At 41.3% G+C, this 22,103-nt stretch overlaps 1 protein-coding gene across 1 annotated transcript in view; it reads right to left on the reverse strand.

The window, feature by feature from the left end:
* The window catches only part of PCCA (propionyl-CoA carboxylase subunit alpha), a 223,970-nt gene that overhangs the window by 55,737 nt on the left and 146,130 nt on the right, over positions 1 to 22,103 (reverse strand). The window contains exons 20-21 of the mRNA XM_083437796.1: positions 11,492 to 11,590; positions 2,252 to 2,305 (exon numbers count right to left, since the gene is read on the reverse strand). Coding sequence (XP_083293922.1) covers positions 2,252 to 2,305; positions 11,492 to 11,590 — 153 coding nt within the window. The remainder of the gene's footprint in view (positions 1 to 2,251; positions 2,306 to 11,491; positions 11,591 to 22,103) is intronic.

A 22,103-nucleotide genomic window follows, 5' to 3' on the forward strand; every position in this document is an offset into this window, starting at 1 on the left:
TGGAAATATGCAGACCAGAATGGTCCCAGTATGAGATCAGGTTTGGTTTTCAGCCTCCAAGGGTACAAATGCTGAAAATTCCAAAGTTCCCCAAAGTTCATTAATGGAACTGATAAATTTACCAGCACAGCAGCCATTTAGATGCTAGGTAAGGGTCACACATTTGCATACTTTCCTGCTAAGCTGATACAATTCAACTAGATAAATTATCATATTAAGTTTACCCTCCTGAGTTAAACTGATGGAGTTCAAAATTGTTTTCGATGGTTGTCATTAATCGCTGTTACATCTTAAATGCTTGCTTTGAAATCTAATTGTGGTGGTGTGCCAAGGGTCATATTAATAGCATTCTTCATGCTAAAGCTTTGTAAAAACATGTTTATTTTACTGATATCACTGAAGCTTAAAAGAATAATGAGAAATGAAGTATATTTATTATCAATAAAAACTTAATTTAAAATGTACTTTGTGAGATTTAAATTAGGTTTATCTATTTCATTTTTATTTTGTTTCATTAAGCTCCCTGGTTAAGCTTCATAACCATATAAAGGAATATTCTTCTACAAGTCAAGCTGCAGTGGTGACAATCCTGTTTAAAAGAGGCAGCAGGGGTATTCATTTCTCCTCCACTGTCTGGAGAGGTTCAAATTATACCACACGCCTAAGTATGGCAGAACGCAACAGTTTTAAAACCATACAATATGTTTTTAATTCCTTCCCAACCAATCTGTCTTTGGGCAGAACTATATATGAATGTGTGAATATGTGAGCAATCATCGGATGGCTACAACTAGAGAATAGCTGCAGGGCCAACGAGGGTGGGGGGAAGCTAGTACAAATTACCAGGGCCCAGCAGTCCAGAAGAGGACTAAAACTGAACAGATGCAAGTCCAAATCTCCAATCAGGCATAAGGCTCAGGGTTGATGCAAGGATAGGGGTAGGAGGCGACTATGCATGCCCAGCAGTCCAGAAGAGGACCTGACTACTATGTGTTTTATGTAATCCTGAACAAGATAAATAGCTCATGATCAATGCACACACAATTCTGAACAACTTGCAAATTTTTGCTGTGAACAGAGCATTTCCAAGTATTCTCGATTCTATGTGAATATTTGCTTCTGCACTTTGACAGTATTATAGTGCAAACTCATTTATTATGTGCAGCTGCACTTGCATGTTTTTGCAATGTATATACAACAAAGTTGTGTTGCACATATACACTTACAAGTGTATGGTTAGTTTAGCAACAATCAATCATGTGGGTGCAGAGGAAAAGGAAAGGGGAGATTAATGTTTTCCCTGCATGCTGCTTTCCCTCTGAATCTGCCCTAAAGTTGATTTTCTTCCAGCATAATTCCAGATGTTCCCCGTCAAACAACCTTCAAGATTTCCTTGAGGAGGGCAGCAGGGGGAAAGTAGCAGGTGAGTAAAGCCTAAAGCTTTGATATTAATATTTTATTTGGTTTCAAGATTCAAAATGACATCTTAATACTAAATAATTATAATCCTGTTTAAAATACTAATGACTTCCCACTCACCCATCCTCAATGTTTATAAATGTAATTACAAACAAACTGCATTTTAAAGTTCCCACATATCAAGTTTCATCCTCTTTAACAGGTTTCTTAATATAATCTAATATTTTCTTTCCTTGAACTTCAAACCCCACTAAAGCTGATCCTCCTCAACTCTGGCTCTGAACTTCCTCTTTCCAAAGTTGCTTTTCCACAGAAGCATCCTTCAGGATTTTGTTACATACATCTGCATGTAATATGCAACTCTGCAGATATAATGTTTTGAGCATGTTGGTTCCAGTTTCAAAACAAACAAGCTGCATAAACAGTTGAGCTGTGTTAGGGAAGCTCAACACGCAATGAGTGTGTGTGTGTGTGTGTGTGTGTATAGCATTAAATGTATGTTTCTATTTTATTCACAGAATGACAAGGTTGAATTTAGGTTGGATTTTCGTTATAATGGATATTGTTTTTATACTGTACATAGTGTATACTGCTTAGAGATATTTAAAACATTAATTGGTTCAGAAATGCATATTATTATTATTATACTGCCCTATACCCACAAGTCTCATGGTGGTTCAGAATAACCTAGTGTTCCTGTTATTTCTTAATTTATACGCTGCTGAATTGCCAAGTTGGGTTCTAAGCACTTCACAAGCATAAAACTGATTACAAAAAGTACAGACACACACACACACACACACACACACACAGAGCAGATATTAGTACTCACCACCGTGCCAAGGAACTGAATGCTAAGATTTCCACCTGCATCCCGTGAAAGGCACTAGAAGAAACCAATGAACAGCAATTACATTATGTTCTATAAACAGAAGCGATAGTTTCCCCCATTTCAGAGTGCTAGCAAAGTTACATTTTGTGAGACAAGGCTACATATACAAAAAGTTATTTACTTCAGGAATTGGCTGAGTTTGCATGCAATGCTAAGCCTAACCATGGCTTAACATGAACAGGTAAGTGTGACGGTATTCATGCTAAACACTGCAGCCACTTTGCTCCTCACCTGGTCCTGCTACTGTCGTGCTAACCAGTTAAGCCACAATCTGGCTTAGCGCTGTGTCCGCACCCAGGCGTGTGGTTTGCATTTTGCAGACAAACTAGGAGCAGTAAGTCATAGAACAAACCTTGGCTTACAGCTCATGATTATCTCTGGAGCAAGGCAAACCATAAGCTCAGGTTTGACTATAATGGGTTGCAGGACAGCAGCAAAGAGGGAAGTGGCTCTAGGTTTGGTTTTGCCTTTTGTGCAAACTGACCCAGGACTCTACTTGAGCCAATACAGATTAGCGGTTAGAGAATTAAAACTGAAGAGATGCAAGTCCAAATCTCCAATCAGGCGTAAGACTCAGGGCTGATGCAAGGATAGGGGCAGGGGGCAACTATGCATGCCACCCTGAACTACTTGGGGGAGGGGCAGGGGGTGTGATCTAAGAGGGGCAGAGGGGCCCCCCAATTTTCAAGGATGCACGCACCAGCCCGCTCAGTTGAGGGGGCAAGCCAGCACGCCTGGGCAGGGTGATGCAGTAGCAGTAGTAATTCTGAAGATCCTCATTTACACTTCCCCTACAAAATTAACATTCTTATTAAAAAGTAGGTTCACCTCCACTTTGAAACAAAGATGAAAAATCGCTCATATTCAAAGCAAGAAGCCTGATCCTTCTGTTTTCACACAACAAACCATTAAGAGGGCAGAGACTAGCGTAGAATATATTAACAGTAAATTGGACTGCAAAAGTCATGAACGGCAAATGTTCTTTGAGAAGTTTTGACATATGGTATTTTAATTGTTAGTTCCTTATTTTCCACATGGTATTTTAGTCTCACCATAACCCTGCAAGGTAGATTATGCAGAGAGACAGCAACGAGTTTCACAACTTTCCAAGGATTTGAACCTGAATTCCCCCATGCCAAATTTCAATACTTAAAACTACAGGAACATCGCTTTCTGTAATTAACCTGAAAAAGCATAAAGCCTTGTAGGGAAATGTTATACAGATGTCTGTTTATGTTCACGTTTGAAGGGAAAAACAGTATGTGACCTGTGTGTTTGTCCATGTCTGAGGCCTACTATACCACTGGCCATAACTGCTTGGTGAAAAGTTCAGAGTGGAGAAAGAGACCGTCACTTTGGCAATTTATTACCTGGAACAGGCAGATTCAGTCTAATAGGTCTGGGTGACAACAGACTGGCTGGAGGCCCAGTTGGGAGTTAACTGATGGTGAGGAACACAGTTGACATTGGTCAGCTGAGGAGTGGTAATAAAGGGAGTTGATGAAGGGTGTGTAGAAAACCCCCCAGAGAATATTAATATCCTGTGTCATATTAATACTTGTCTGGTGAAGATCATAAGATGGAAGCTGGTGTTAGTCTGAGAGGCTGCCTTAGAGTCTTAGCAGAGGAAGGTTAGACAAGTAGGGTTTTTAAGTTAGCCAAATCAACCAAGCAGCCAGAAGTACAACCCGGAGGCAGTTTGTCCCTAGCCGCTAGACTGGGATGTGGGATAATTTGGCTGGGGTGGAGGTTTAAGGAATTTGGCCTCAAGTAAATAAAAGCCACTTAGAAGCTGCTGTCAGTGCCAGTGTCTCTTGAGTCTCCACAAACTATCAACGAGCACCTTCAAGATCCCAGTGTAAATATCAGTATTCCCTTATATACATAATAGTGAATCCTGACTCTACTCGGTGTCCATCTCATGCCTAAGTGTACACCCATGAGCTACAAGGAGGTCTCAAAAACAATCTGTGAATTGGTAGCAGTGAAAAATTTGAAAAGCACAGGTGCTTAAAGCTGTGTTTAGATAAAGTAAGGTGGAGGAACAGGTACCGGTTACATCTATGAAGTTCTAAACACACAGGCAAATAGAATAATTGCAAAGCTATGTATGCTAACCTAAAATATTTTAAAGATCTGCAGCACAGAAAATCTGCTCTGTACAAAGCAATGTTTACTGATAGCAAGTCTTCATTCTAGACATCCTCTATAGCAGGGGTCAGCAAACCTTTTCAGCAGGGGGCCGGTCCACTGTCCCTCAAACCTTGTGTGGGGCCCGACTATATTTTGAAAAAAGAACAAATTCCTACGCCCCACAAATAACCCAGAGATGCATTTTAAATAAAAACACACATTCTACTCATGTAAAAACACCAGGCAGGGCCCACAAATAACCCAGAGATGTATTTTAAATAAAAGGGCACATTCTGTAAAAACATGCTGATTCCTGGACAGTCTGTGGGCCGGATTTAGAAGGTGATTGGGCCGGATCTGGCCCCCGGGCCTTAGTTTGCCTATCCATGATCTATAGCAACACTTTATGAAGCAACACCTTCTTCGAAATCTCTTTTTCTCAGCTGATGGGTCATTTAGTGGCACTCCAATCTTTACAACCACAAGAAACAAAGGAGACTGTGCCAAGTCTTGACATATTTCAACTAAAATGATTAATGGAGTGGAAAATATGGGAAACAAAATTTCATACAAAAATCCTGACATTTATGTTTATAAGGGAAACAGGAATATACACTTTTCCCCACAGACTGGGAGAAACACAATCAAGTTTTGGAAACAGCAAAGGAGAACAAAGTACCAGCTGCTTACAATGAAGCAACCGTATGCCAAAACAAACAGGTACAGAATACTTGATAAGCTGTCAAAATTGAATCTAATTTTTTTAATGGAATGACTTTCTCCCACATTAAACATCTTGTCATTGATTTCACCACCACCAGCACCCCAGGTTCTGCAAACTAGTCAGCAGCACTGACTGGGGTTTTTTCTTCTGGTTTTGCAAACTATTTACTAGTAGGAGCCATTTTCCAGTCAGGGTAGGTTGGGAATAGGAGAAAGAAGGGGAGGGGAGGAAGGAGATAAGGCAACAGGTCCTTATTATTTAAAAAATGAATAAATGAGAGATGGGGAAAAGAGAAATATAAGAAGCTAAGGAAGGAGAGAAAGAAAAACAAATAGGAAAACGATATGTGCTTTAGTGGAGGCAGGGACTAAACTGAAGGATGAAGGAGAGAGAAGAGACATGCAAGTCAACCAGCCACATATCCCTGCCCTGGGTGCTCGAAAGGGGTAGAACCCAACAAGCAGATGTCTCCCATGCAAACCCGAGACTCTACATTGCAAATATGGTCCCCTGATGCACTAGTTCATACAATGCTGGCTCCAGAGGGAAAGCCCAAGGGAAGCAGAAGCTGCTGCTCCATCTCTTTGCACTTGTTACTGCTTGCATACTCAGAGAGTGTGAGTGAACAGGAACAGTGTTAGAAACTGAGATATGAAATCTAGGACCTACAGGGCACCTTAAACCTAGGTTATGGGCGCAACAACAGAATGTCTAGGCACACTTTTTTTTATATAACAAGAATGCGAAGCTGAAAAGGAATGAACTGCAGCTAAAATATTATGTTCATTTTTCACATGGTCTAGTCCTTCCCCTGCCTACCTGCCCACCCCCCTAATATTCTTAAGAGGGTCTCTTCTCCAGTCTTCCAAGAGTGGCTGGAAGTGGGGGAAGCATATCCTCCTTTCCTTCTACTCTGCAGTTTTAATCTGAAATCTTAGGCGCAGTACTGCACCCAGAGCTCGCACTAATGAGATTCCCTGTCGCAAAATGTGCCTAGAACAATGGGAATTTCTAACCCTGAACAGGAGGCAGAAACACCCTCCAAATCACCTGGGAGACCATGTCAGGACTTTAGCGCTCACTACCTGTAACTGAAGATAAATTTCAATGTTTTGTGGTGCCTACCACCCAACCACCCCCTGTGTTTTTAGATGTTATTTTGTTGCTGCTGCTGTTAGTGTTGTTTGGGCAATTAAAAATATTATTATTAAAAATAGAGAGAGAGAGAGAAAGTGCACTACTGGTTAGTTCAGTTGGTTAGAGCATGGTGCTAATAATGCCAAGGTTGCATATATGGGCCACCTGCATATTCCTGCATTGCAGGGGGCTGGATCAGACCACCTTCAAGATCCCTTCCAACTCTATGATTCTATGAATAGGCAGGGACAAGAAGGAGGTGTTGCAGCAGGGCCAGAAGGCTCTGGAGATTAACAGCAGGGCCCCTGCAGGTTGTGGCCTTTGGCAAGCGCCCAAAGAAGCCTACCCAGGAACAATGCTTTTGATTTCGGGGGCAGTTTCACATTCAGATTGCATACTTTAATTCATTCAATGTTTTAAAGGCTCTTCTGGAGCTGAGGCTACATTGTGTGGCTTAGAAACCTTGGCATCAGATTCCACTAATAGATTCTTGTCTGGAAAACACTGCAGTTGTTGAAAAGAATCCAGATATTTGTAACAGCTAGCATAGGCCTATTTCAACAGGATTTATGACTCCTCTAAACTTGTTGAGTGCCCTAATCAACACACATTATCTGAAATACAAAAATCAGAACACTTCAAGGTGTGAATGGAAAAGTATGATGTACTTAATGAGCATACAAGAAATGCTGATTATGGAGCAGCTGCAAAGTGCCAATTATTTGGCAGCTCTTGCTATACAAGTAATGTTGACCTTTCCATCTTTGCTCTTGGTTAATTTTGTTTAGTATAATTTGCGACACAGCATCTGAATTTGTACAGTAGGGAAGGAAGGAAGGAAGGAAGGAAGGAAGGAAGGAAGGAAGGAAGGAAGGAAGGAAGACCTATGACACTCAGGGTGAGAACCTGAGAGAGGGAAAGTTTGCTTTGGTGGTGACAGGAGGAGGAGTGTTGTAGCAGTATTACTGTCTTCCACAGGACAGCATGGGATGCACCTCTTCTAGGTAAAGGTAAAGGGACCCCTGAGCATTAGGTCCAGTTGTGACCGACTTTGGGATTGCGGCGCTCATCTCAGTTTATTGGCCGAGGGAGCTGGCATACAGCTTCCGGGTCATGTGGCCAGCAGGACTACGCCGCTTCTGGAGAACCAGAGCAGCACACGGAAATGCTGTTTACCTTCCCGCTGGAGGCTCTGTGGTTTAATCCACAGTGCCACCCACATCCCTGCACTTCTTCTACTGTGCCTTAATTTATTATCTTGTGGCCCAGCTGCACACAGTGATATCAGATGATTCTGCTAGGATATGCCTGAATGGGCAAGTAGATACAAAGATGCTGCCCCAATTTCAAAAGGCACAGAACTGACACTGACAGCCTAAGGAAACTGAAAGCAGAAACCTATACCCCATTGCAGGTTTTTCTTTAATTGATATACAAGTGAGGTTAAATGGTTAGATGCAAACCCTAGTTGCAGTGCTTGTTCTCATAGGTTTTCATCTGAAATTCGAACCAATTTCTTCTAGATTTAGAGAGCCTCAACAAGAAGCACTTGAACATGATTCTTGACCTATGCAAGAATGAATTCTCCTAGCATTCTCTGGAGCAGCTATTTCATTAAATAGCTTTTTTCCTAGAAAATAGGTGCTGGGACACACATTGAAGTTGTTACAGTGTCACACGTTTTTACAACAAAAAAAGAGGTGCCAGTACTGTATGCCGTTGAGTACCCCCTTGGGAGGGAGCACTGATGTCAATGAAGAAGACAACAGGACTGAAACTTATCTGGCAACTGGAATTATTATTCACCAAACATAGTGATGATAACCGTTCATACCCCTGCTTTCTATTCTTTCACTGTATGTGATTCTGTATCTGCATTCACCAGAAAGGGGAAGATTAAATCCTATATGATAATACCATGGGAAGAAAATTTTCTTTTGGCATTTCTAAACTTATGAGACACCAATACTATTTTCTATACAACATTCATGCATTTGGGAGTCAGTAGGCTACATCATGGGACGTGGGTGGCGCTGTGGGTTAAACCACAGAGCCTAGGACTTGCCGATCAGAAGGTCGGCAGTTTGAATCCCCGCAACAGGGTGAGCTCCTGTTGCTCGGTCCCTGCTCCTGCCAACCTAGCAGTTCGAAAGCACATCAAAGTGCAAGTAGATAACTAGGTACCGCTGCAGCGGGAAGGTAAATGGCGTTTCCGTGCACTGCTCTGGTTCGCCAGAAGCGGCTTAGTCATGCTGGCCACATGACCCGGAAGCTGTACACCGGCTCCCTCGGCCAATAAAGCGAGATGAGCGCCGCAACCCCAGAGTTGGCCACGACTGGACCTAATGGTCAGGGGTCCCTTTACCTTTACGCTACATCATGGTTAGAGTGCTGAACGGGGACTGATCAGACCTCAGTTCTCACCTCAGTTATGAAAGCTTAGTAGCGGACCTTCAGCCAGTCACTGCCTTTCAACCCAACCTATTTCACAAGGTTTTTGTAAGGCTAAAATTGGGACCGGAGGCATGTGTGCCCCCCTGAGCTCCCTGGGAAAAGGGTGAGAAAAAACTGTAATAAATAATAAATGAAATGTCTGTCCAATGTATGGTGAGGACAAGGAGAAGAAGGTTAATTAATTGTGGATTTAACACAACATACACACCCTGGGAAAAACTTCTGGAAAAAACTATTTTCAAATCTCACTCCTCTGAAGAGTGCAGCAGCAAATTACAGAAGCGTCATTTAAAAGAGGAATAACTACATTACAGTGATGTGGGGAAATGACCCAAAGACTCAGTCAATGGGCTTTTCTACATCTCATCGGAGCTGGAAAGTAGGCAGTAATAATCAGCCTGGTTATTACCTAGAATGAGGAATGGGAGTACCCATATGACAATGATATGATCATATTTGTACAACTGAAGAGAACAATGAAAACATTATTTTGGGGCAGTCAGATGAGAGTGACAGTGATTAACAATGTTGCAAATGTTTTTGCTTCAAACAATGAGCACAATTCAGCCAAGGATTTTTTAAGTATTAACTTTGCAGAAGTGATTAACTTTGGCAGGGGTATGCCCAACATTTTTTCCATTGCCTAACAAAAACATGTATATTACTAAAACTGATTAGGCCCGACAGGGCAAGAACCAGCACCTGGCATCCTTGGGCAGCTGTCAGGGACCACGTGTCCCAGCAGGGCCCACAGCTGAGGTCTGCCCTGGGCCCCCATTAAAAAAAGCCTGAGCAGAATTGGACAGCTGGGTCTAGCTACCATATTCCCACAATGCCCTTGATGCAGCATCACTCCACAATATTGTGGGAAATTAAATTGCAGCTAGACTCAGTCACTTGCTGGTTCTTATACATGGAGCTTAGAGTGTTTGGCTTACTTGGTGGTTACAAACAAGGAGAGAGTCCAAAAACAGAAGAGGGGTCTCACCAGAGATCACTTTGTCCAGGACTCTCTCAAACTTTGGCCTGGCCCTTCCCCAAGCAGGCACAGTGCCCATGTGCAAGAACGTCCCTTAAGCTTGAAGAGAGTTCTGTCATATTCCCCGGTGGGCACAAAAGATGCCCACCCTGGCACTCCTCCTATATTCTCAGACAGCGCTTCCTCTCTACTTAGGCAAATCAGGCAAACCGTGGAGCTCATACAGCTTGCCTGGGTAGAGTAGAAGCGACGGATGGGGAATATGGAGATATGAACACAGTCCTCTCATTCTCTCGCATCCAGCTGTACTGCTGGGTGCACACACCACCACACTGAAGAGGGGAGCACAGTTTTGTCAAGTTCTATAGGGATATCTCCATGAGCAGGAAAGATCATAATAATATGCAATAACTAACACAATAAAATAAAAATAAGGGACAGCTAAGAGGTGCTTTGGACGCGGGTGGTGCCTAGAGCTTGCCGATCAGAAGGTCGGCGGTTCAAATCCCCGCGACGGGGTGAGCTCCCGTTGCTCGGTCCCAGCTCCTGCCAACCTAGCAGTTCGAAAGCACGTCAAAGTGCAAGTAGATAAATAGGTACCACTCCGGCGGGAAGGTAAACGGCATTTCAGTGTGCTGCTCTGGTTCGCCAGAAGCGGCTTAGTCATCCTGGCCACAAGACCTGGAAGCTGTATGCTGGCTCCCTTGGCCAATAAAGCGAGATGAGCGCCGCAACCCCAGAGTCGGCCACGACTGAACCTAATGGTCAGGGGTCCCTTTACCTTTAAGAGGTGCTTTAGTAGGGTTCCATAGCATTTGTTCTCATCAGACTATTGGTTATTTCCAACATATAAATCAGTCCTTGCTCTCCCACTATTAGAACCAGAATATTCACTAACAGGGAAGCATCTTCAGGGCGACAGGGCAATGAGAAGCATCTCAAGCTGCTTAGACACTTTACCTATTAGACCAAGTTATTTTAATAAAGTGAATATGGTAGACTGGTTCTTATGGCAATAACGCTCCTTTGCATATTTAGTGATGACAGACATACATATCAATTACATGAATTCATATAAATATGGACGATCTTAAGCCATACTAGTGCTAATAGTGTAAACTTGTGCCCTGTAACTTGGATTACCCCAATTGCCACTATTTAACATTAGGATATAACAGTGAGTCAGTTTAACATTTTATTCCCAAAGAAGTCCTCCCGCCTCCAGGACAAGGATTCTCCGATGACACCAGTAATTGTAGACCCTATCTGAAAACAAGCTGAGGAGATCTCACCCATCACTATGGTGGGTAGGAAAGGCCTAACAATAACAATCCATCATGGGAGACCTTTCTTAATTATTGCTTAATGAAGCATTAATTAGGTGGGCAGAACATGTACTGAGTCTGAAGAGAGTGTGGGTGTGAGTCAGTCCTCTGGGGAAAGATAGCTGCTTCCTAAAAGGTGAATCATAAGTCTACCATCACAAGAATCTCAGGATTTCAATTTATAAATTACCAGAACTTCAAAAATTATCCAAAAAGATTTAACCATCAGACAAAATGTGACATGGTGCATGGAAATACTCCTCCTACGTGCATATGGATCTCAGCAAATACAAACTAAATAGCAACAGTGCAAGATTCCCCACACTGCCTTCAATGCAAGTTAAGAATGTGCAAATATATTCTGGAATGCAGCCAAATTTCCAGATCTATAAAAGGTATTTAAAAAGCAGTAGCAGAAGAATGTTTACCTGTATAGTCCTCTGAACACCATTTACATTGACAGACAGCAGGGCTGAAGCCAAGTTCCACTCCCCAGTCACACTAAGTTTTATCCCGTCGACGTCCACCTGTTGTGACACCAAAGAAAACTGTTACGATAAAGCCAGACAAGAAACAGATCTCAAGTTCATTACTGCATACAAAGGAGCAACCATATTAAAACAGATGGCTCCCAAGCAACCTGTCATGTTTACTGCTCCTGCCACAAAAGACAAGGTCTAACAACAGAGTCTTCTTGGCATCTCTGGGGAAGAGGTGAAGGACCTGTGAACAGCTGCCTGTGGAGGGCTGTAAGTAATTTTCACGAAGTAGCAAACGCCCATCCAACTTTTAAACCGTATCTGGACATGCTACATTTACAGTAATTAGACAAGCAACGCGTATGAATTCTACTGACACTTGGCAACCCACATGAGAGGCCTTGCATATAATATGCTCTCCAAGGACCAAACAAGAACTTTTTTTCTACAATTTAATGAAGGCCGTTCACATGCTTTTCTTAAAATAAGCCAGTACTTATCTCAACGTCCATTCAAACTTTTATATTTCTGTTGTGTTCCTCTTTTAGTAACTACCTACCTGCAGAACCATATACGTTCCTATGAAAAGACTCACAAAGCTATTTCTTTAATAACATGCAAAGAAATAACTTTTATACAGAAAGCAAACTCCCTGCAAAAAAACTGGAAGACTGTCAGTACCCCATTCTCTCCTCAACCACCCAAGAAACTCATATTTTTAACTACTGGAAATACAAAAAATATAGGATCACAGAATTAAAATATCACAGCAATTTAAATTATGATTTGTGTTTGAACAAGCTGTTATTTTATACAGCACAGGGTACAAGTGTTAAACTTCAGCAATATTTCCTTTCACTATAAATTCAAAGAAAATGGAAAATCCATTTAGTTTTCTAAGATTCAACTCAAAAAGACTCTTTTCTTTTTTTTTACCAGGATCCATCCATTTCCTCCCCCAGCCTGTATGATCTGGAAGTACTTATTAAAAAAAATTCAGATTAAGAAAAGCACTTACTGGACAAAACTAACGAAATAAAAATTTGCAAACTCCAATACTGCAGCTCCATAAGCAGTTCAGGGCAGGCACATGGGTGCCAACTGGGAACTATCATTCATGAAGAAAGATAGCATCTCAATTTATCATTAAATTCATTGTATGATATAGTATGGGGTATTACTTAAAGCAGAAATACTTTCAATACCTTTCCCTTGTATACCAACTTTTCCAACTATGGAAATTTAGTAGGCATAGCACCTATCCTTAAATTCAAAATGATAAAAATGAAATCAGTGAAGTTCATCTCCTCCTAATGATAGGGGGATCCTCCCTAAAAGTTAAGCACCTCCCATCTCTTATCACATATTTGAAAAATGCTATGCTAAGCCTGATCCGCTTTCTACAATCCCCTCCAAATGTGAAATAATCATTAAAAATGGGGGGGGGGGGGGGGAGAGTCAACAATGATAAACCCGGATTATGCACTTTGGACCATCTACTTAATGTTACCAATGAAGCCTCAATAACTGGGTCCAAAGCTTTAGATCTTATCAAATACTTCTTAGTGGGCCGTCAATGGCCTACTAGAATGTATCCTGCTCATCCATAGTGTTTCCTCTTTTTTTATTCATCCAACAAACAATGGTGGTTGTTTTTTGTATAAAAGGTACCCCTGCCCGTACAGGCCAGTCTTAACAGACTCTAGGGTTGTGCGCCCATCTCACTCAAGAAGCCGGGGGCCAGCGCTGTCCGGAGACACTTCCGGGTCACGTGGCCAGCGATCGCTGCTCAGGCGAGCCAGAGCCGCACACGGAAACGCCGTTTACCTTCCCGCCAGTAAGCGGTCCCTATTTATCTACTTGCCCCCGGGAGTGCTTTCGAACTGCTAGGTTGGCAGGCGCTGGGACCGAACTACGGGAGCGCACCCCGCTGCGGGGATTCGAACCGCCGACCTTTCGATTGGCAAGCCCTAGGCGCTGAGGCTTTTACCCACAGTGGCACCCGCATCCCACTGTGTGTTTTTTGTATAGGCTGCATAATAATCAGATAGATAGATAGATAGATAGATAGATGATAGATAGATATGATTCATAAAACCTAAGAGCTCACCTGAATACGCCAATAACTCTCCCTTCCTTGCAGGCCTATGCAGGACAAAGGGGCATCCAGATACACTTGTCCTAGGTCCCGGAGGGCTAAGTTGGTGAGGCGGTCCCACCAGGGACAGACTGATTTTTTATTTTTATTTTTCAGTTTATAGCTTTATTCTAACAAGACTCCCACCCTGGGCCATGTACAAGATCTGCATGGGCCAGCTTCTTTCTCAGTGTTCCTGATTCTGTTGGCATAGAAGCACTGAGTTTGCTACTTGAGAGTGTGATCTTAAATACTAAATATAAATACTAAGACACCTGGGTGACTTTAAAAGAGTATCAGACAAATTCTTGGAAAAATAGGCTATCAACGACCACTAGCCACAATGGCTATGTTCTACCTCCACAGTCAGAGGCATCATGCCTCTGAATACCAGTTATATGTGGTTGTCCTCATGTCTGGCCTTCCCACAGGCATCTGGCTGGCCATAGGATGCTGGACTACTAAGCCACTGACCTGCTTCTGCAGGCTCTTGTTATGAAATTTGTTTGATGCAGTAATTGAATTAGGCATTCCAGCTGTGAAGCAGCGAATCTCAGGGTAATACCATAAAACCAAAATCTTCCTTTTATGAAAAAGAGTCTGGAAACCAAGCCTTATGGGGAACAGTTGAAGGAGCTGGGTATGTTTAGCCTGGAAAAGAGGAGACTGAGAGGAGATATGCTAGCCATCTTCAAATATCTCAAGGGCTGTCGCATGGAAGATGGAACCAGCCCGTTTTCTCCTGCTCTGGAGGGTAGGACACAAACCAATGACTTCAAGTAACAAGTAAGAGGATTCCAACTAAACATCAGGAAAAATTTATGACAGCTGTTCGACAGCGGAACAGACTCCTTCAGTAAGTAGTGGACTCTCCTTCCTAAGCAGAGGTTGTATGGCTATCTGTCATACATGCTTTAGCTAAGATTCCTTCATTGCAGGGGATTGGACTAGATGGCCCTCAAGGTCTCTTCCAACTCTACAATTCTATGATTCTAAAATGGCCCACAGTCCAGCCAGGTGACCCAATCCAGTTCCAGTTCTATGCATGCATGTATGCATTTGGAGTGTCCTTCTCAATGTAACGTTGACTACAGTACGTCTGACATCAATTTGCATTGACGGAGAAGTATAAATGGTGCATTAGAAGTTAGGAAAGAGAAAAAGTCTGAAGCAGTAGCATGCTGGGTTACACTAGAATAGAATGGCAAAGGCAATAAAAGGGAAGAAAGGACTGCAAGTTGAGCCTGCCAAGCGGGAAATGATAAAAGTTTATATGAAGGTAATATTGATATAAAACCTAGCTACAATGGCAAAATGCATTATTTGCTTTCATTTGTTGACAGAAAAATGGTACCACTTTCACGAAAAAAGGTCACGCATTTCTCTCTTGCAGATAAATGTAAGGTCAGTTTTAAATAGCTTGAAAGCGATTATTGGTACAACCTCAAAAGGAAGTTCAAGTACCTGGGGTTTCAATCTCATTAAAAGATCATTCTTTTTCTCTCTTTTTTTGGAAAACTTTCCTTTTGTTCATATTTGCACTTACTTCTAAAAAAAGACCCCAAGAGTGAGACCCAGTCCATGAATTACATATCCTAAGGAAAGCTCGGTTTCCTATTTATAGATCTTGCCCTTTTCTACCAAACTAGATCAAGTGCTTTATTCAGTACATGACTGCAAGAGAGAAACTCATTTGCTCCAAGTGTCATCAAGGCAGCCTTTTACCTGCCATGAATGAAACCAGAAGATGTTTTGAATTGCTAGACTTCTGCTTCAAATGCGCTTTTTTCATATACATAACACTATACGCCGTAACAGCATCGCTTTCAATTTTTTGAAACCTTTTTGCAAGTAAAGAATAGGCAGCCAATAACTATGATAGTAGACATAAAGCAGACGTTCACATTGTCATCATTGCAGTTTCTTTACATGACAGAGATGCATGCAAGTATCTGCAGTGGTTCAAATATTTCCTAACGTTAGAAAGGGGAAATAATATCGTCTGTTCAGCAGAATTGAAATCGAAACATGAATATTTCACCTACAAACATTCAAAGTGCACCTGAAAGTCAAAAAATGTAGATGGTCTTGTTCATCCGTTCGAAGAAGACCCCTGAAGTAGTCAGCTTGCTTACTCTGTGATGTTTTTGTTGGTCCAAATAAGGGTAATACCTATTGTTACTTTTGGATTCAGCTGGATAGTCTCTTATTTAGCTGAATCAAAACTGTAGCTGTTCTTTGGACTCCAATCAGCTGCAAATGTATCAGAGATTTAGAACAGCACATCAATGCTGACAAGACTACTTTGTCTGACAATTAAGTTGGCCGTCTTGTTTTTAAGACAAGTGATACAATTCTTCCCGTGCTCTTCTTGCTGACTGTTTAAAATGATCATGTTATGGGGTGGTGTTTCTATCTGCCATTTAAGGCACCATTGCTCACATGGATCCAGGGCCTGTTGCACCTCAGCTTCTGAGGATGAGCTCTCCTGCTGCACAGATGATCCCCTGGCCATCTTGTCTGAGAGTCCCAAGAATTCCCAGATCTAGTTGGGTCCTGGACTCTGCTAAGTAGTGGGGGCTTAGCCATCTACTGATAAGGAATCCTCTGGCTGAGCCATGACAATTACCCTCTCTCCCTGCAGGGCCAATGTCCTCCTTTCTGAATGTTTGGGAGCCTTCTGAAACACTGTGGGTGGTGGTGAGGGGGACTGCAGGGGAGAGTGGAAATTGGCAAATGTTACCTCTCCCCCTTCTGCTGGCAGGACTGTCCCATCATCTCCATGGAACTCTGCTCCAGGAATTCTCCCACCAACACGACGGAAGTCTGGATCCAAACTGATGCATGCTATTCTGCAGGGTTTATTAAGGGTGTCAAAGTTCATGATGACTATTGTCTTGTTAGTGAAAGAATTTTGAATATTTTGGGCTGACTATTTTTTAAGGTCTTTCAACAGGTGCCAACAGCAATTTCATAGTAAGCAATGTCATCATAGGCATATCATCAACGTGGTCCCAATTAGGAAATTGTATTTGCTTAATGGGAAAGGAAGTAGGTAATCCTACTCTGGTGCCAAGCACTTCCAGGGTGTGCACACCTTTTTCCTCTGCATTTACGTAAGTAGGAAAACTCAATGTTCCAAAGAGCTTATGAAAATATTTCCACATTAGCGCTTTATCTGCTACTAATATAATTAAATCTATTGAAGGTTAAACACATCAAAGTACCTAGCATGAATCAATGTGGGGGGAAATATTTTATAAAAACTATTCATTGCTGACTGGCTTTATCTGATATGAAAGGGCAAAACATCAATGGCAAATGACTAAAATCTAGTTAATCTTTCATTGTTGAAGACATGAAAGAAGCTGACTAAGGGTCATCTATTCATTACAAAACATTCCACACACAATGTATTACTAAAAAAAGAGAGAGAAGGGGGAGGGGAGGCAAGAGGGAGAGAGGGAGACAGAGAAAGAGATATGCTTTACACAGGGGAAGAAGGTTCTGCATCAAGGTGCTAAAACAAAGTCAATGCTACTTTTATGAACTGTGAAATGGTCTTTTTACTGCCAAAGTAAGCATCAAGCTGAACTGGCACAAGGGTATCTCATGTGGCTCAGTCTTTAGTATGTACTAGATGCCAGGGCAAAACGGTTATTAAGAAGACTCAGGCAAAATGCTTCAAACATGGCACAAGGCTAGCTACAAACCTGATGCATAGCAGTCTGTCGTGGGTCTGACAACACAGTCTAGTGCTGTGAAAAGTACTGAACCCATAGGTGGGGAACCTGTGGCTTTCCAGGAATGCTGCTGAACTCCAACTCCTATTAGTCCCAGCCGGGATGGTGGGAGTTGTATTTAGCAACATCTGGAGAGCAACAGATTTCATATTCCTGCTCTCAGCCATTAAGATCTAAGGAGAAGTGTGTTGCTTGCTCTCTGCTTAAGTTAGAATTTTCCATTGCAAACAGCAAATCTTTCCCAGTAGTAGTGCCTGGCTGTGAAATGTTCACTCCAACTATGGCTATAAAGAGCCCAGATCAGACCTTTAGAATAAATAAAGCATGCATGTGTACAGATAGGTTAAAAAATAGTCATGTGACATATAGAAGAGAAATTTCAGGTTTGATCTGTTTCCTGCAATGTAGGTGTTCTGATTGACAAGTCGATTGTATTGTGACTTCTGAACTTTCTTCCTGTATATCCTGTTGTTCCTTCCCGTAAACTATTCTTGGTTACCATTTCATAGGCAGAAGACTGAATAAATAAGGATTCAGCTGACAGCTTGGAAACTCAGCAGTAGCTACTTGTTCCCATGGCATATGTTTAAGGGATAGCCACTCTGGCATCCAGAAACAGGTATCACAGTCTGTACCGTCTCCTAGAGAAAGAAAAAGGATCTGAGTTTCTGGAGTGTTTGCAAGAAGGTTTAGGCAAGATGCTGAATCATCCCGTGCTAAGTCATTCCTGTTTCTGCCCATAGCCGTATATAAAGGTGAAGATTTTTACTTAAAAATAAAAGTACGCATAGGATTATAGCCTCAATATAGTTTATGCAAGAAACAACTGACAGATCAGTCCTTAACTTGGAACTGACAGAACTCTGAAATTCAGAAAATCATCATGGCATCAACTAGGAATTTCAGGTAATAAATTGCAGACGCTCGATTGCAAATTGGAACTTGTGGTTTGGGACTATTATACGGGTCAACTATTAAAAGTGATAATGAGAAGGTTCACAAAATACACTATTAAAATTAAGTGACAAAGAAATAAGTTAATACTATTGTATTCATGTCTTGTTCATATTCATTTCAAAAAGCTTTGATATAGGAAGTAGGGAGGTGATGGGTCAATTTTTCATGCCTCTACCCAGAGTTTTTGGAACATAATCCCTGAAACAATTGTAGGAAAGACCGTTTGGATAGTGCAGAAAGAAATGATACAGTCTGTTCCATGTATTGAAAATTCTACAAATCCTGCAAATTAAATGGAAAAAGTAGCCAAGTAACAAAAGTAATTTCTGCTCCCAACACGGGCATTGGCAGTGACTCGTTAAGATAAATAATGATTAAAGTTGATGAGTAGCTGAAGAGAAGAAGGGGACAGCCCATGAGCCCAAGGAGGTTTTATTCTGATTTTTCTCAACCAACGGCACCTACCCACTATCCCTCCCACACTCACTGCCAGAAGTCAAAAACTTCACTAGACTTTAGAAGCCTTTATATATCCCAAGACGCTCTTTGGATCTCAGTCATATTCATACTTATATACCACTCATTTACCCAAGTAACTGACGGTGGCAAATGTAGCACTTCCAGACAATCCCTATCACAGAACAATTCTCTGATATAAAGTGTAGCAATAATTTTGTAGGATCCTATTTCCAGAACTTCAAAATAACCACATCTGCTTTATTTCCATGTTTCTAGGCTGGTGCCCTCTCACTTTTGGCCTCTCACGCTTATGGTGCCCTCTCACTTTTGCAAAAATCTCAGTTCCTTTCAGTGCATCATGCGGAAGCACAAAAATAAGACTACTGTTCTGGCAACAGATCCCAGGAATTGCTCACTTGCATTTCTTTGGTTTTGCTACTTTACATTTTCTAAACCATATGTCACAGCTCTAAACTGAATGCTGCTTTTTGCTTAGAGATTAATGTTTCCAGATGAAGCTAGTTACTAAATGAGAAGTATTCCTCTGCTTTTAATGTACTTTCAGTTTGAATTTCCCCCCCTCCACCACTCTATCTCACCAAGGAGACTTGCAACCAAACAGAGTCAATAGGCACAATGCATTTAATTCTAGTAAGTACACAGAAGCAATAATAAACCTAGACAGCATCTTAAAAAGCAGAGACATCACATTGCTAACATCTTAAAAAGCAGAGACATCACATTGCTAACAAAGGTCCGTATAGTTAAAGCCATGGTTTTCCCAGTAGTGATGTATGGAAGGAGAGCTGGACCATAAAGAAGGCTGACTGCCGAAGAATTGATGCTTTTGAATTATGGTGCTGGAGGAGACTCTTGAGACTGCAAGAAGATCAGACCTCTCCATTCTGAAGGAAATCAGCCCTGAGTGCTCACTGGAAGGACAGATTGTGAAGCTGAGGCTCCAATACTTTGGCCACCTCATGAGAAGAGAAGACTCCCTGGAAAAGACCCTGATGCTGGGAAAGATGGAGGGCACAAGGAGAAGGGGACGACAGAGGACGAGATGGTTGGATAGTGTTCTCAAGGCTACCAGCATGAGTTTGACCAAACTGCGGGAGGCAGTGGAAGGCAGAAGTGCCTGGCGTGCTCTGGTCCATGGGGTCACAAAGAGTCGGACACGGCTAAATGACTAAACAACTAAACAACAAGTACACAGAAAGCATTATGCAAACAAAATGAAGAATATGAACACAGGACACTCCAGTTCAAATGTCTGCCATCAAAAAACATACTCTTGGTGACAATGGTCAATGTGATTCTTAAGCCTCCATTGGTTAAATAGAAATTATAGCAAACTTTACAGGGTTGCCACAAGAAAAAATAAGTTGAATCATTCCTAACAAACAGTGCTGAAATATGTTTTAAGAGCCCATTAGGCAAATTTTAGTGCTACTATTTCAGCAGAACTATTAAGAAGGTCTACGGATAATGACAGATAACACAAATCATGCCCATCTCCTGGATTTTGTATGACCCTTAAATAGGTGTCATTTTAATCCTGAAGCTACTCCCTACACCTCGTATAACACTTATTCTCTATTTCTTTTCATCTGACCCAGAAAAAATTACTCCTTATACTTATGCTAATCCTCCACTTACCACCTACTCTATTATTTGTCTCTTTTGCTTTCTTCTTCTCTACATTAATTCCTGACACTTCTTTTGATCTAGCCTATTAGTTACTTTTTTGCTATCAATTCGTCCCGATAAAGAATTGCCAGCTATAATGTTATATTTAATGTTTCAGAGCAATATTTTATTGACTCACTACTCTCTTCCTACCTGCTTCTGGATAATGATAAATATTCAGGGTATATCACAGGGTGAAACCATCTACAAACTATATCCTGTTTTTGTTTTGTTTCTACATTGATGTAGCTGAAGCTCTCTTAAAATGCTTCGTTTGTAGGTAATACTTCTCATTTAATATTTCTCCAAAACAGCAAATGCAATCACACTGGCTGCTGACAACTCATTATTATTTTCTTTGTAATAGTAATGCTCTCTGGTAAGTCAAGGGTATGCTATTTTCACTACTTATTTCTTCTTTTTAAATGGAAAACTCTCAGGACACTGCACTGAACTGCTGGTGATTTGTAGAAAAAAGTGAAACATTTATTTTGCTCACGAAGAACTGATCAAGTTTTTCATTGCCAAATGACATTTGAGACCAATATAGATCAAGGGCGGACAACTCTTGTAGTTCTAGAAGTTATTCTATTGTTCCAACAATAGTCTGAGAGCTAAAAGAACATTTCTGCCACGCAACCAAATTGCTCATGGATTGTTAGACTCTGTAATAGACATGTCGCCCATCACATTTAAGGACTTTACATTTATGAAACAGCTGGGCCATTACATACAAAATCCAGAGAGAAATAACATTAAAAGCAATTTATTTGACCATACCTTAAAGAAAACTCTGCCACATATGCTGGGGCCAGATGAAATTGCTTTGAGTGCTAGATCTGATTGGCAACGCTCACTTGCAATTTTCACTAAGGTTGACAATCCTAAAAAATATTGCCTAAGATGCAGAAGACCATGGGTGCAGCACAAATTTGGTACAGTATATGCTGCTCTTAAAAAGTGAATACATAAAACTTTTACTCAGGTAAGAGTATGTGCTTATATCAGCAATACCAGGTTTCTGGGTTCAGACCCCCTTCCTAAACTCCACAGTTATCAAAGACTGACTTTAACATGCATAGTATAGCTAGGCTGCATACATTCACTTGTTTCACAGAAAATCAAGTTTTACTGTGCAATCAGCAGCGAACATACAAAGCTATCATGAAATAACTCACAACTGCTATTTGCTGAATAACTATATATAGGGAAGTTGTAATACTGCAATAATTAGTTCACATAAATCACTTTACAGTTTGCCCTGTTTTCATCAATGTGCCTTCTTAAGCTTCTGTGCAGCTAAGAAACTTGGCCACTCTGTATGTGACATGCAGCTGGGCAGAACATAATCAAAAATCAAATAAGGATACATCTTTTACATGATTAATCAGAGTAAATAGATTAGTTTGTAACAAGGCAAAAAGGCATCCCAATTACAGCCTGGAAGAAAGCTCCCTAGCTTTAATAGAAGTATAAATAATTTTTAAAAAACCCAATGGTATAAGTCTGGGGTATCTGACCTGTGGGACATATTTAGCCCTTCAAGACATTTTTGTGACCTATTCAGACCCCACCC

This window comes from Podarcis tiliguerta (assembly GCF_965153285.1).
Source record: "Podarcis tiliguerta genome assembly, chromosome: 4".
Classification (NCBI taxonomy): domain Eukaryota; kingdom Metazoa; phylum Chordata; class Lepidosauria; order Squamata; family Lacertidae; genus Podarcis; species Podarcis tiliguerta.